This window comes from Mauremys reevesii, unplaced genomic scaffold, assembly GCF_016161935.1.
Source record: "Mauremys reevesii isolate NIE-2019 unplaced genomic scaffold, ASM1616193v1 Contig9, whole genome shotgun sequence".
NCBI lineage: Eukaryota > Metazoa > Chordata > Testudines > Geoemydidae > Mauremys > Mauremys reevesii.
Genome location: NW_024100906.1, coordinates 107,269 through 123,463, shown reverse-complemented (window position 1 = coordinate 123,463; position 16,195 = coordinate 107,269). Strand labels below are relative to the sequence as shown.

At 49.4% G+C, this 16,195-nt stretch overlaps 1 protein-coding gene across 1 annotated transcript in view; it reads right to left on the bottom strand.

Moving 5' to 3' along the window:
• LOC120395008 (NACHT, LRR and PYD domains-containing protein 1-like) overlaps nucleotides 1-16,195 on the bottom strand; it is a 53,462-nt gene that overhangs the window by 5,439 nt on the left and 31,828 nt on the right. Inside the window, exons 11-19 of the mRNA XM_039519179.1 lie at nucleotides 15,994-16,044; nucleotides 14,845-14,910; nucleotides 14,568-14,627; nucleotides 11,089-11,171; nucleotides 10,659-10,723; nucleotides 9,631-9,854; nucleotides 6,066-6,322; nucleotides 3,385-3,513; nucleotides 2,440-2,581 (exon numbers count right to left, since the gene is read on the bottom strand). Of these exons, the coding sequence (XP_039375113.1) occupies nucleotides 2,440-2,581; nucleotides 3,385-3,513; nucleotides 6,066-6,322; nucleotides 9,631-9,854; nucleotides 10,659-10,723; nucleotides 11,089-11,171; nucleotides 14,568-14,627; nucleotides 14,845-14,910; nucleotides 15,994-16,044 (1,077 nt within the window). The remainder of the gene's footprint in view (nucleotides 1-2,439; nucleotides 2,582-3,384; nucleotides 3,514-6,065; nucleotides 6,323-9,630; nucleotides 9,855-10,658; nucleotides 10,724-11,088; nucleotides 11,172-14,567; nucleotides 14,628-14,844; nucleotides 14,911-15,993; nucleotides 16,045-16,195) is intronic.

Genomic DNA, 16,195 nt, shown 5'->3' with positions numbered 1-16,195 from the left:
GTCATAATGCGGCTAGAGGAGCGTGCTCACCGTGGCACAGCTGTATCGGTACAGCCGTGCCATTGTCAGCTTGCAAGTGTAGACATGACCTAAAAGTTTAGGATTTAGAAAGTGTGTTTACTTTTAATTTTCTTAAGGTAACTATCTCTGATCTTTACACCTACCCCTTATAATCACTTAAAATCTTTCTGGGGTAAATAAATCAGTTTTACATTTTACCTAAAACAGTGTGTTTGGGTTGAAGTGCCGGGGAAATCTTAGTTCAGGTTAACGAGGGGTGTTGCAAGCCCACTACCCTTTTGTTGGAGTGGCAAACTAGCTAACGCGTTTGCACTGGCCAGGCTTCTGACCCATGCAAGATGGTACGGTTCTGGGGTGCAAGGCTGGGGAGCTGGGGAGAATTGGCTGGAGCCTCCTTCTTGATGGTTCATGCATGGCTGGGAGATCGTTCCTGTAACTCAGTCGGGTGTGTGGATGGCTGTGTAAGTGCAGTGCCTCTCAGTGGCTTGTAGCTTGACATCAGTATCACAGTGTGAGAGGCAGCCCAGGTTGGTGGGTTGGGGAGGGCTTAGCAGTCCCACTGTTCAGGTTGCACCCTGGGAACCTGTAGCAGGGTGGTCACCCCGCTCATGCCCTGAAGGGCTTGGAACAGCCCTGGGAGAGGGCTGAGGTGGGGGAAAAGCTAGGCTGATTGGGGGAAAGCAGTCACAGGTGGGGCCACGCCCCAATCAGGCCACGGCTGGCCCTATAAGAGGGCTGAGGGCCGGCGATTGGAAGGCATTCTCTCTCTAGCTTTCTGAGAGAGAAGGACCTGGCTGCCTGGGAGCTGGGAAGGGTACCTACGGTGGGGCAGGGCCGGGGAAGGGCAGAGGAAGCTGAGAAGCTCCAGCCTAGCAAAACCCCAGGCTGCGGCCTCGTTAAAGGCCTACAAAAAGGTACTGGGGCTGCGGAGGGGCAGCAGGTCCTAACCCCCTTGCCGATGATGAGCGGTTTACAGACTGCAGTCTGCCCCAGGGAGTGAGGGGCTCAATGATGACTGGCAGTAGCCACTGAGGCAAGGTGGGGATAGAGGGTTGGGGGTTCCCCTGGGAGGGGAGACCCAGAGATTGTGGGTTGCTGTGGGGGGGGGCAGAACCCTGATGTAAAGGGCACTGGGGTCTGGGAAGGACATGGGTCCAGGGGCAGGCGAGACACTGCCCTGCAGAGGGCGCTCCGGGCTGGAAGAGCTAATTCCCAGGATGACCAGCAGGAGGCACTATGCCAGTGAGTCACTGCCCCGCCACATGACCCTATCACAGAAACTCAGTGTACCGCAACTATAATGACGCCTTGATGGATACCAAATAGTAGTGTATTTTCCCCATTTTTTAATATTCATTATCTGAATTATGATAGCACACAAGAGCCCCATCCAAGAACCAGGACCCCATTGTGCCAGGCACTGCACTTTATTTATTAGGTGTATTAGAGTCGTGCTAGGCACCCCAGAGAACAGAAAGAACATCCCTGCCCCAAAGGGCTTTGTCACCCAGTTCAAGTCCCTAGTGAAGCTGGGTTGGACAATTCTTTCTACAATTTGCCTGGCCCAGTCTTGGGAGAGACACAGAGCACCCTGCAGCCAGGTGTCTTGCACGCCGATGTCTCCCAGGGCCATTCCCAACGACAGCTGCCACTGTGGCTGTTCTGGCCATGCTCTGGAGGGCGGCCCTGATTTTCTGAAAAGCTGTAAAACATAGGTCGTTTGCCACCCACCTTCCTGACTTACACCCGACAGAAGCTGCTCCTGCAGAACTCTCAGAGCTACAGAAAGTTTCAGGTTTCCGCGCTTAGGAGCTGCTGAGCTGTACAAAGCACCCAAACCCCGCAGGAGAGCATCTCCCTTGTAAGAAGAGCTGGGCAAAAACATTTCTGCTGAATAGAAATGCCACTGGGAAATGCACTCTTTGGGTCTCTGAGACCATTTGTGACTGCAGGTTGAATTCGGCAAATCGTTTCAGGTGAAAAAACTGGGAGGAAATGCAAAACAAACCCATTTGGATTTGTTCGACCACAGAACCTAAAAATCAACTAGCCACTCAGTTCCACTTGCATCTATGCTCTTGTGAAGCCTACGAGTTCTGCAGGAATGTGCTTCAGTCCAGGGCTAAAGCTTCCGGTGAGGAGAACCCCCTGATCTTACAAAGGTTTCGGGCATCCCCAGAGTCCTTCAGGATCTGACTGCACATCCCGAGTGCTTTGTGGACTGGCAATAAAGGCCCCATTAAGAGACGTTTAGAACATGGGTTATGTTTGGGTGAGGATCATCTCTGTCCAGAGAGACGGGTGACAGCACATTGGCAACTGGTTCAATACACTCATGATATACTCCTCTGACTGCCGGGAACGCCGGGGTTTTATGAAGCCTTCCCATGAGAGAATACAGCGTCCCACTGGGCCTACCTGGTCTCAGTGTGGCCTCCCAGCAAGTGTCATCAGACGAGCTCTCTGTCACGCTGAGCTGCACACTCGTCTTCATCTCCTCGATGTAAACTTCAATGAAAGGCTGCCGATTCTTCCGGCTTGTATAGGAAAATGTCAGTTTCTGAGGCAGAGACAAGGAGTTGCATCAGGGTGACCCCACCCGAGCCAGTAGGGTAGGAATGAGTGATGCATGTGGATCCTAATCAGTGAGCCAGCCAGACACACCAGGACCGCTTTATCGTCTTAACTAGGTGTTAGTGAATTATTAAGAATATCTATCACTTACTGCATTCAGAGCTTTCATCCCAAACTGAGCAGGGATCGCACACCCAGCACTGCCTCAGTGGTGGTGCACGGCAGTTGTTTCACAGCAGTGCAGCTTTTCCATCTGTTTGTGTCCAAAGATTTTCAACTTTTCCCCTTATATGTGGGACACGCCCACAGTGATTCCCCCACTCTACAGATCTGTGTAGTTTGGTCCTGGCTCTTTCAGATGGGATCTCTCTCCTTAGGCTCCAACTGGGCAAATGTGCCGGGCGTGTCTGTCGGGACTGACGTTTGCCAATACTATATTTTGTGGTTAATTATCACACCTGCACCCACCTAGCTGGGCAAATGTTTTATGAACCTCAGAATAAATAAGGCCAGGTCTATAATAAAAAGTTAGCTCAACCCAGCTATGTCACTCAGGGATGTGAAAAATCCCACCCGCCTAAGCAACATATTTAAACTGACCTAACTCCTGGTATAGGAGTGCTAGGTAGATAGGTTGACAGAAGAATTCCTCCATCGACATAGCTACTACTTCTCGGGGAGGTGGATTAAGTAACCTCCTGACACTGCAGTGAGTATCTACCCAGAAGTGCTACAGCAGCACCACTGCAGCATTTCTAGTGAAGACCCAGCCTTTGTCATATCACCTACTTTGGGTGTTATCGCTGCCTCTGGAGAGCAGCACACCGTATAATCAGTGCCAAAGTACAGGGGCCCATTGGTTTGAGGCGATTTGTCCACAGAAACTGACTGGCGCTTCTCCTCGTGTTTTCCGATTGCCTGAAAAAATTCAAGAACCATCAGTTCTGGAAGATACCATCATCAACCCGTCCCTTCCCCTGTGATGGGGTATGTTGCCCCACAGAGGCCCTGAAGGGGTTAATGTGGGCCTGAGGGGCCGATTAGGGTACCTGGCTGCACCTAGAGGGAGAGCCAGGTACAAGAAGCCAGGAACAAGCAGCTCAGCTGGGCAGGAGTAGGTTGTTTTATACAGCCAGGAAGTTTGTAGCAGAAAGAAGCTGCAGGGAGAGAACCTGCAGTCGCTCTTTGGGAGCGGAGAGGACGGGAGGGAAAAAACCCAAGAGGGAGAATGAGCCCCAGGGTTCTAGCTCTGGAAGAAGGGTCAGTTGTGGGGGAAAGAAAGCCTAAGAGGCTGGCTAGGGAAACAGCAGCAAGGGATAGGACTCTGCAGACATTGACTGCTGGCTATAGGGTCCCAGGGCTGGAAGCCGGAGTAGAGGGCAGGCGCAGGTTCTCCTCCCAGCCACTATGGAGTGGCACAGGTGCGTTGGAGAAGCCAACCGGACAGCTGGTCTGAAGAAGCTTGGTTACCACAAATGGGTATATAGTGATCTGGCTAGAGGGTTGAGTAACAAAGAGAGAGCATCTTGAGTCATGAAGAGAGAGAGAGGGGTCATAGTTTGAGTAACCGTCAGAAGAGGGTGCCAGAGCTGATCCCCTGAGTAGCCACAAGGAGGCGCCACCTTCCATAAGTGAACACCTTTACACCCACCCACCCACCTACCCGCACTACTCCTCTCCCCCCAGGCTTCTGTCTGGTTGCTTTGGAGATGCTGGAAGCAGAGCTGGTAGAAATGTTTCCATCAAAATTCAGTTTTCAAATAAATGAAAATTTCACGAAAAGAAAGTCTGCTTTCTTTAAAAAAAAAAAAAAATTCGGAAAACTGAATTTTCTTCAGCCACACGTTTTCCAGCTGCCAAAAAAGGAAAAAAACTTTTAGTTGTTGTAAGTTTGGGTTTTGTTGGGGGTTTTGTTGTTTTTGCCAAACAAATCGAAATTTCCCCCAAGACAAAAGAAAAAAATGTTCTGATTAGCTCTGCAGGCAGCCCCAGTTCTCATTGCACGGCAGCCCTCACACAGAAGAGGCTTTTTATCAACACACCAGGGAAAATGGTCCCAAGACCCCACGGCACTGAACTCTGGGACTCCAGCACAAGGCCCACGTGTGTAAAAATATTTAGGCGTTGCTCTGCTCAGCATAGCCATGCCTAGCTGATTTAGGAGCCTAACTCATTTTCAAAAGGGAGTTAGGGACTAAGAAGCCTTAAACCCATTGACTGTAAACAGAGGGGTGGGGAAGAAACAAATGATAACTGGGGGAGTGAATAAGGAGCCAAAATGGCCAAAGCACTGAGCTAGTTTAGGCAGGGCCGGCTCCAGGGTTTTTGCCGCCCCAAGTGGAGAAAAAAAAAAAAAGCCGCGATCGCCATCGGCGGCAGCTCCACCGTGCTGCTTTCTTCTTTGGCGGCAGTTCGGCGGCAGGTCCTGCCCTGTGAGAGGAACTGAGGGACCCACCGCCAAATTGTCACCAAAGAGCCCGACGTGCCACCCCTTCCCCTTGGCTGCCCCAAGCACCTGCTTGCTCAGCGGGTGCCTGGAGCCGGCTCTGGGTTTAGGACATGGAAGGCGCCTTTCAATGCGATGAGCTGTGACCTGTCCACAGCAAGATTCTTAGACTTGAGATCCCTGAGTGCAGCAACTCCTAAATACCTTAAAAACATGGGCCCAGAAGCTTAGAGAGCCCCCTGCCCTGCAGGGCGACTGCCATTGAATGACACTGAGTTCCTGCAAAGGAGAAAAGAGACCTGTGGGCCAGGTGGGATTTTCTTATGTCTCCATGCAGCCGGGGCCCCAATCATGCTAAACACTTACACACGTGCTGAGCATTACTGCCATTAGCAGCTCCATTGATTTCAACGGCACCCCTCACAGGCATAAAGCACATGCAGGAGCGGGGCCTTGGCTGAGTCGACCTGTGATTTTACAGGTACGGGGGGATATATGGGACCCATTGTACAGTCACGTCATTATCCGTGTTTTGTTTTGGTGTGTTTACATTCAATAATCTACGGCTGAAAGAAGAACTTTCTACTGGAAATGGGGGTGGGAGGCTGACAGACAGAATCAGAATATAAAAGCTCATGGAGGGAATATAAAGGGGTTAAAGAAAAACACTCCAGGGGAGTGAATGCTCAGGGGCTCACATATATTGAGGGAGGGATTAATACCAGAAGAAAGATCCTTTAACTAACCAACAGGGAGGAAGAGAAGGAATGAGGAGGCCAAACGGCCAAGGCACCGAGTTGGTTTAGGAGGTGAATGGCAGCAGTGCAGAGCCCTGCACTCTGACGGGCTGTGACCATTCCACGGCAGGATTATTACACCTGATTGTACTCCTGCCTCACCCAGCACTGAGGGCTCAGTTCTCTCACAACTCCCCCCAGCCCTGCCCTGAGATTTCCCTTCCTCTCTGCTCCCTGGTGGCTGGTGAGCCTGGTTCCCCCCAGTGCTGTTCGAGGTTCTCATTTACCTTCTCTAGCGAGCGGTCACTGGGGATCAGGTAGAGGTGGAGGGTTGTGTCTGCAAGCCGGACTGCCTGGTAGATCAGCACCAGGGAGTGGACTGGAATTCGCAGGCAACTCGAACAGATAAAAATAACTCCATACAGGGAGAAGCTGGGGTTCTCCAGCACAGCGTGGAACGGCCTCACCCCCGTTGGCTCCTCCAGGGTCATCCCCACATCAGTGACATGGGCAATTCGCATCTGAGAAATGTCAGCCTGTCCCCCTGTCAGTGGATACAGAGAATTCTTGTGATTACATGCCGTTCACAGGGGTATCACCATTAAACAGTCGTCAAATCCACCCAAACACAAATCCACGGAAATCACAAGCTAATGTGACACACAGTCCTTATACCAGCCTTAACACACTGTTCATCCACACAGTCCATTAATTGGAGACAGTCGGAGTTACCAGCTGCCAATCACCCTTAACTCTGCCCCCTGTTAAGAACCTTTTAAACTAAGTATGACATATTTGGAAAGGTCTTATTTTATAAAGGCATCTAGTCCCTTAGCTGGTGTCAGCTGCAGGATAAAACAGCATTCATCTGAAGACAACAGTTTTACAATGTAACGCTATGAAATCCTTTCCAGTGCGATGGGACTGGAAGACAAAAACAGTACACTTCCAAAAATATAAAAAAAATGCAACTTTCAAGTTATCACAAAATGTTGATAACTTCAGATTACATTCATTTTCATGGTCCTGCAATAAACCCAAAATCAGATAAACATTTCTTCCACATCCAGGACATAGCTGGGCCTCTGAGCCTCAGTCTTCCATCTGGAAAATGGGGATAACACAGAACTGCTGAACAGAAAAGAGGAGGCTAATGGGGTTTACTTGTATATAGCAGTACACTGGGTGTTAAGGTCAGTGTCAGAAATTTTTCCTTTGACCTTGTGATTCCCTTCGCTTTCAATATTTACATTTATTCATTTACAAAAAATATTCTTAGGGAGCAATACAGATACAGAGCACAGATACCTTCTCCCCATGGCTTTGGAGCCGGTGTTGGGAATGTTAGAAAACTAGGAGATTTTCAGTTAACACCTCTCTGCAATAAGGAACTAAGAAACTTACAAAAGCCAGGCAATGCCCAGTTCCACACAGCACATCCCCAGTTCAATTTAAGGAACCTAAATCAGCAGTCTGATTTCCAAACATGTGGCTCCCATGGAAGTCAATGCGCTCAGCCCTTTGAAAAGGAAGCCACTTATTTAGGTGCCTAAACATGGAATTAGGAATCTAACTTTAGACATACATTTCTGAAAATCTTGGCCCCTGGAAAGGTGCCAACTGCCCCAATTCACCTGAAGGAGATGTTGACTCTGAAACCTCATGACCGCAGTGTAAGGGACAGAGTTTCAAACTGCGGGAACAACTTGGCCATGCAAAGTAGGCAAGAAAGTAACCAGGAAGGCCTCAGCCACCACGCCAGGGTGGGACAGGAACAGATGGTATAAGAGATGGGCCTTGTAGCTCAGTTGGGCTGTAGCCCCTGAGGGAAACAGATGCTTCCAGCCAGCTGCTGGAGCCCTCAGAAGACTTCTGCTGTCCCTAGGATGCACCCAAGTGACCAGAACTGCCAGACACGGAGGAGCTGCTGGGATTGCCATCTGGGGAGATGGAGGATGACCCCGGGATTCAGATACACCCTGCGGGAAGGGTAGGAATTAGCCCAGGAGCAGCCGACTATTGTCCGGCTACGTGGCTGGCTGACTCTATATCAGCTTGTTGCAGCTAGATCCCTGCTGACCGAGTGGCAGAGCACTCTGCCACTGTTAGGACCCTAGCCTGGGACCTGGTGGAGTCAGGTGGGTCCCGGTCCCCTTACCCCCTGGAGTGGCAGCCTCGCCACCTTAGGCCAGGAGGCCTGTGTTGGTCTACTGTCCTCTGAGCTTGGATGCTAGATTGCTTGGTGCTCATCCTTCCCACAGCCCCTAGACCACTTGCTCTGCCTTGCCTGAGAGCGAGAGCCCCGTAGGCTGTTTGGTGCCCCACCCTGCTGAGGGCCTGGGTTTATAGATTATTCCCTGCTCTGCCCTGTCTGAGGGTCTGAGCCCCAGAGACACCTAACTCCCCCCTGCTGTTCTAGGTGCATGACAGCAAAGAGGCGCGGCCTCCCTCGGAGACTGACAGCAAGGGACGGCGGACACAAGCTGACAGGCAGAAACAAGACTGGCCACACTGTACATCCTAACTCCATGCACACAGAGCCACTGGTCAGTGGAGGTCATGCTGCCCCCTCCGTGCCCCATCCACGAGAACGAGTCAACTACAGGTCCAAGGGTAGAGCCTGCCTCATTAGCTCAAGTCATGGCAGCTCGTTATTCTCACGCTAGAGGCCCTCAGTACAAAATAGTGACCATCAAACCTCCATCCTGTTCACAATGGGCAGCTTGTCGTGTGCTGCGGGGACAGGCCGAGAGCACTAACTTTGTTGCTCTGACCTAATTAAAAATACAAACTACGTCCCTCAACACAAGGTTAACTGGACAGGCTGATTTAGTGATCGTGTCCGCAAGGACTGTGTTTTTGTTCAGCACCCAGCACCACAGGGCCCTGATCCCGACCAGGAGCTCTGGGTGCTACCACACTAAAAATCAATAAATAAGCTGCCTGCAGCACACGTAGTGGTGACAGTGGGGTCCCAAGCTCCGTGCGCTCAGTCATGGAGTGGAAGCCATTTATAGCTCTTAGGGCTTGGCTACACTGGAGAGTTGCAGCGCTGGTGGAGGCTTTACAGCGCTGCAACTTAGTAACTGTCCACACCTGCAAGGCACATCCAGCGCTGCAACTCCCTGGCTGCAGCGCTGGCTGTACACCTGGTCTGCTTGGGGAATAACGAGTGCAGCGCTGGTGATGCAGCGCTGCTCGTCAAGTGTGGCCACGCACCAGCGCTGTTATTGGCCTCCAGGGTATTAGGAGATATCACGGAATGCTTTTAACTAAATTACTCTCTTTGTTTTGTTATGATGCCTCTCTTTGTTTTGTTGAGAACTCGGGGCTCTGGGAGCTGCTTATCTAAAAAACAAACACAGCTCCTGTTTGCTGTGAATGAGGCGGGCAGGGGGATGAATGTCTACAGCTAGTGTTTGCTTGAGGAGAGAAACAGCGGGGGGGGGGGGGGAGAAAGAGAGTCCGTTGGAGCAGCTTCTTATCTTGTCTGCAGGCTATTTGCAGTTAAGAGTGAATGAGGGGTGGGGGAAATGGTCAAATTTCGCAAGGCAGGGAGCTGACACAGTGTCAGCTCCAAAAATCCACTCTCTCTCTGCCCCGCTCCCTGTCACACTCCACCCCACCCCCCTCTTTTGAAAAGCATGTTGCTGCCACTTGAACGCTGGGATAGCTGCCCATAATGCACCACTCCCAACAGCGCTGCAAATGCTGCAAATGTGGCCACACTGCAGCGCTGGTAGCTGTGAGTGTGGCCACACACCAGCACTTTCCCTATACAGCTGCACAAACACAGCTGTAACTCCCAGCGCTGCACATCTGCAAGTGTAGCCAAGCCCTTAGCTACTGTACCTGCCAGGCACAGGACGTGCGGGAGGTGAACGGCTGCCACGGCCGTGGCCGGTTCTGCCTGGATGTTGAACAAAGGGCCAATCACCAACCATTCAGGGGTGCTCCATTCTCTCAGATGCTGATCCCAGGAGTCGTATCTGTATTGGACGGTCACGGCTGCACTCACCTCAAATCCCAATTCGGTTTCAGAGCAACGGAACGAGCCTGCCCTGGGGAGGTGAACCCTGCATGGCACGGGGAGAACGGGAGAGGGAAGAGCAAGGTTAAACAGTGCTAGATGGACCCTCCCAGCTCCTGATCTCACTCAAAACAGGTGGCATCACTTCTATTTATCCCAGACTTTCTAATTGAAAGGGAAATAGGTGAAATTAGTAACACCCCTCTCCCCTGCCTAGCACCCACCATCAAAGGACTTATGGGCTTTACATGTGATCATGAATTAAGCAACATAAATCCCACTGGGTAAGTAACATTACCCCCATTTCACAGATGGGGAAACTGAGGCAGAGAAGGGGGAAATGACTTGTCACCAAGGCCACACGGCTAATCAGTGTTAGAGCTGTCGATGTCACCTAGAACTCATGTCCTCCAGCTCTGACCACTAGCCCCCACTGCTCTCCCAGAGCCAGGGATTGAACCCCGGTGTCCTGACTGTTGCCCTACCACTCTAAGCTGCTAGACCTCACTCCCCTCCCACAGTCAGTGAGAGAATTCACAGCTCCCTCATGTAACAAAGGGAGGCTCTCGTCCCCACCCTGGCACAGTCTGCAGGGGGTTACAGCCCTGTGTTATGGGCTGGCACTATGAACCAAACTTGCCGTCCCTCTAAACTAGAGAGGTCCTCTCCAGTGGAGGAGCAGCCTCATCCACACACTCAGTAGTGCTTTGCTGAGTCTATTGTAGTAATTGTATTTGTTACATGGAGCCCTTCCCCACGGGACACTGCACACTCAGTGCACTAGGAGCTGGCCTGCGCTCCCAGACACAGGCTCCTGCAGAGGGGGTGACACTGAACTCCCAGCTCTCACCTGTATGTCTCCTGGTTCCCATCTGGGCCCTGGACAATCTCTGGGATCATTTCTTGTGGAGGATCCTAAAACACAGGAACAGGCGTTAAGGCGGCTCCACTGGGGATCTCCCCTTGCACAGCACTTATGAGGAGGTAACCTGGGCAGCTGTGGCCAGGAGCTTGGAGCTGTTTCCGTGGCCTGGGACCCTGGCAGCATGGCTGGCACAGGGGACTCCATGATCAGCTGGATTCTAGCTTCACGCTCAGTCATTCCCATGGGGTATTCCCCAGGTGACCAAGAGATCCTAGTTTGGGGGAGCAGGTGATTAGCAGCACGGCCAGAAGGACTGTGGGGATTATATAGAGGGAGACATGGATGGATGGATGGACAGACAGAGGTTAGGGATGGATGGATTTGGATGAACCTAGGGAGGGAGATGGACAGATACCTCCTCTGTTGGACATAATTTGCATTTGTCCTTTCTTCCTTGACCTGCTGTGGAATCTTCTCTGATGTTCACCTCTACTCCTCCTACAGGGGAAAATATTTCATCTAACACATCCCAAGTGTAACTTTTTTTTCTCTCATGCAATCATTCTTTGTGCTTGTAAAATGTGGCAATCTTAGTGAATGTGTGCTGTGAGCACACGTGTTTGAATCTTTAATACAGACTTGCTTTCTGTCAACTGTTTATTAGGCACTGCAGTTAAATGAGGATTAAGAAAAACAGTCAAACAAACTATTTCAAACAGTCTGAAAATTTCTTCCTCTATCAAATGCTGACTTGATTCTTGTGGTTCTATTCTAATCTATTCCTACCTTCATTCTAGTCTATTCTATCCATCATCTGGAGTCAAGTCATGCAAGCATCCACCAGCTTTGTCTGTTCAAGGCAACACTAACATCCACCTTCTTTGATTAAATCGATCCATTACTTTCTCAGCTTCTCTTTCATAAGAATGGTCATATTGGGTCACACCAATGGTGCATTTAGCCCAATACCCTGTCTTCCAACAGTGGCCAATGCCAGGTGCTTCAGAGGCAATGAACAGAACAGAGCAATTATCAAGTGATCCATCCCCCATTGTTCAGTCCCAGTTTCTGGTAGTCAAAGGTTTAGGGAAACCCAGAGCATGGGGTTGTGTCCCCGACTATCTTGGTTAATAGCCATTGATGGACCTATCCTCCATTAACTTATTTTATTCTTTTTTTGAATCCAGTTATACTTTTGGCCTTCACAACATCCCCTGGCAATGAGTTCCACCAGTTCACTGTATGTTGTGTGAAGGAGTACTTCTTTTTGTTTGTTTAAAACCTGCTGCCTATTAATGTCATTGAGCGGTCCCTGGTTCCTGTATTATGTGAAGGGGTAAATAACACTAGCCTATTCACTTTCTCCTCACCACTCATGATTTCACAGACCTCTGTCCTATCCTCCCTTAGTTGTTGATTTTCTAAGCTGAACAGGCCCCATCATATAAATCTCTCCTCATATGAAAGCTGTTCCATACCGCTAATCATATGTGTTGTCCTTCTCTGTACTTTTTCCAATTCACATATCTATGTTTTGAGATGGGGCAACTGAACTGCGTGCAATACTCAAGGTGTGGGCACACCATGGATTTATTTAGTGGCATTGTGATATTTTCTGTCTTATTATCTACCCCTTTCCCAATGGTTCGTAACGTTCTGTTCGCTTTTTTGACTGCCGCTGCTCATTGAGTGGACGTTTTCAGAAAATTATCCACAATGACTCCAAAATCTTTTCCTTGAATGGTAACAGCTAATTGAGACCCCATCGTTTTGTAACTCTAGTTTGGATTGTGTTTTCGAAGGTGCAATATTTTGCATTTATCAACACTGAATATCATCTTTCATTTTGTTGCCCAATCACCCAGTTTAGTGACTTCCCTTTGTAACTCTTAGTTAAGTCCAAAGCTGACTACTATCATGAGTAATTTTCTATTGTCTGCAAACTCTGCCACCTCACTGTTTACCCCTTTTTCCAGATCATTTACGAATATATTGAACAGCACTGGTCCCAGTACAGATCCTTGTGGGACCCTGGTATTTAACTCTCTCCGCTGTGAAAACTGACCTTCATTCCTACCCTTTGTTTCCTATCTTTTAACGTGTTACTGATCAATGAGAGGACTTTCCCTCTTATCCCGTGACAGCTTACTTTGCTTATGAGCCTTTGGTGAGGGACCTTGTCAAAGGCTTTCTGAAAATCTAAATACACTGTATCCACTGGATCATCCTTGTCCTTGTTTGCAGACACCCTCAAAGAATTCTAAAAGAATCTTCTCCTGGTTGTTAGCTTCACTAGGTCCTCTTTATCCTTTGTGTGTGTCCGAACCAGTGAAGTTGTGCTTCTGCATTTTGTCTGCCACGTCAGACTTTCACTTCATTTCAAAATCTGTCTCTTCGTAGACCTCTTTTTACTCTTGCAAAAAGACATCTCAACGTCAACCCCTGTAGGCATTGAACCTGCCGTCTCTTTACTGGCTATTCTTCTGCAGCATTGCGGGGCACATCGCTGTTCTGTACAGCTGGGCTTTTTGTCTCAGTGGTGTACGTTTGCCAGACACAACAACTGATGTGTTATTTCGCACTCTTCCAGCACTCCCCACTCTCAGCTGCATCTCATGTTCAGTCTTATCATCTTTTGTGACCCAGTCACCAAGATACTTGAACTGATCAGTCTGGTTTAGTCTCATTCCATTAATCTCCATATCCAGCTTCCCTTTGGCATCTGTATCAATCCACATGACCTCAGCCGTAGTCATGCTTATTTTCATCCCATAACATCTTAGCTGGTCATACCTCTGGTTTACGATTTCCTCCACATCTTACTGGTATGTCATCTCCCTATGGCAGCTTCTTGTTTTTTCCCCACTGAAATCTTCCTGCTGATGTAGTCCACCAGCAGTGGACTGAGGGACAACCCCTTATACAGCCACGCTATGCTTCGAACGAGCTTGTTATTCCAAAGCATGCTCAGATCACTGTTCTAGGGGATCTATATAGGGTATTCACCAGTGTTATTAGGTCCTTGGATGCTCCCTATTTCCACAGCACTGGTGTGAGCATCCTTCTGTCCATTGTATTGTCTGCCTTCTCTAGGTCTATAAAAGCCTGTTCATACTCCAGCCGCTTCTCTTTCACTTACCAAATTACAAACCTGTTCTAGTCTATTCTAATACCACGCCCATCGCTATGGCATCTCGTTACATGCCGTCATTTCATTAGTTCTCCAGTCACCACAGCATCTTGCAATGTAAACAGGGCTGGAGTTTCTAATGCGAAAAATTACACCCAAACTACATTTCCCATGAGGCCAAGCAGTGGCATTTCAGAATCAAAATATTACAGTTTTTCGATGAAATGTTTCAGTTATTGGCCAAACCCCAAAACTTTTCTGTTTTCAGGCATTATGATTTTTTTATGAAAAAACAAACATTTCCACAGGAAACAGACACTTTTTGCAATATTAATTATTATTATATCATATAAATAAAAAACCCAATTTTATATTGAAAATCAGCTTTGATGGAAAATTTCTGACCAGCCCTAAGAGTCACATAGTTTGTGTGGAGCAGCGGGAGGGGGAATGGTGACCAGAGCAGAACTTGGAAGGTGATTTGGGCTCTGACTAAGCAAAACACTTAAGCCTGGGTTTAACTTTAAGAGAATGCGGCTGCTCATGTGCTTAATGCTAAAGATGTGCATAAGTGCTTTGCGGAATCAAGGCCTTGAGTACGATACAGATGGCAAATGGGAGTCAGTGAAGGGATCTTGACTAGAGAATGGACGTGATCAGGGCTGTAAGGTCAATCGGAAGGGATAGAGCACTGGCCTCCATACAACCCCCTGTGAGATGTCATCAATACTCCTCCCACCCCTGGTAAGGTCAGTCTTGCTCACCTGTGGCTCCTTCCGCTGTGGGAGCCGTGGAAAGAGGTTGCACCTTCTCACTGGTGATTTCTGAGAGTGGGAGGAAGGAATTATTAATAAACACACAGCAATTCAGTTGAAGAACAAGATTTCCCATAGTGACCAGTGATGTCCACAACATGCTTCCCATTTCTAGGGTGCCCAGCTTGACACATATTAAAGGAGGATAGTCGAAAACTGAGGAGCCACTGAGGGAGACGGACGCATCCCACTTGGTGCTGGAGCCTGAAAAGGACCCCAGCTGTACCAAGGACTTGCCAGAGCTGCTGGTCAACCGAGACACAGAGGAACTGCTGGCACTGCCGCTGGCCACCTGTCACAGGGAGACGGAGCACACTCGCAGAATGGAGGTACCCATCAAGGGGAAAGTAGGAAGAAGCCCAGGGGAACTAGATGACAGTCTGGTTGGGCTTTGGCCTGATACTAGGTCAGCATGTTGCAGGTGGATCCCTGCTGACCCAGTGGTGGAGCACTCTGCCACTGTTAGGGCCCTGGGCTGGCATCCGGTGGAATAGGGTGGGCCCGGGTCCCCCTACCCCCTGTCACCCTAACCCTGGGGTGGCAGCCTCCCCACTCTAGGCTGCAAGGCCTGTGTTTGTTGGCAGTCCACCAAAGCCAGGACACCTGTTTGTTGCTGCTCTGCCCTGACTGCAGGCCAAAGCCAACTGACTGTTTCTGCCCCACCTTGCCTGAGGGCCTGGCGCCTAGGCTCGTTGCTTCCTGGCCCACCTTGGGCAGCCTCAGCTTTACAGACAGCTAATTCCCCTCTGAGTGCGTGCCACGACAGGGGTATGACTGCAATGAGGCATAGCCTGCCTCAGAAATTGACAAGGAGGGACGGCCATGCGTCCTTACCAACAATAACAAGATAGGTTTGCAGATGTTTATGGGAGCTCCTCCCAAGCCTGAGAGGCAGCATGGGAGAAAGCATGAAGGGAAAGGAGACTTCCTCGTGAAATTGTGGTGCTCTCCCTGGAGAACTTAGACCCTGAATGGAGTGAACACTTCACAATGCTGAGAATAAAAAGGCAGTCCCCACCCCAACTAGCTGACAAGCTGAGTAGAAGACAGGAGCAACAGGTACAGATAGGGGAGAACAAGGAGACAATCCTGGTCAGCTCGGTGGGCAGTGGTCAAAGGACACTGGCAGCCTGAGCACTGTCAATTATTTTGTAGACAAGAAAAAAAAAGGTTGACCTTTTGTAACTGTTGTTCTTCGAGATGTATTGCACCTGTGCATTCCACTCTTGGTGTGGAAAGACCAATGGCTCTGCAATCACATCAGCCAACTCTCTCAGCACCCTCGGATGCATTAGATCTGGACCCATGGACTTGTGCATGTCCAGCTTTTCTAAATAGTCCTTAACCTGTTCTTTCACCACAGAGGGCTGCTCACCTTCTCCTCCTCCTGATTCTTCCAGTGCAGCAGCCTGGGAACTGTCCGTGTCTGTGAATAACAAGGCAAAAAAAAGCATTGAGTACTTCAGCTTTTTCCCACATCATCTGGCACTAGGTTGCCTCCCCCATTCAGTAAGAGTTCCACATGTTCCCTGACCTTTTTCTTGTTGCTAACATACCTGTAGAAACCCTTCTTGTTA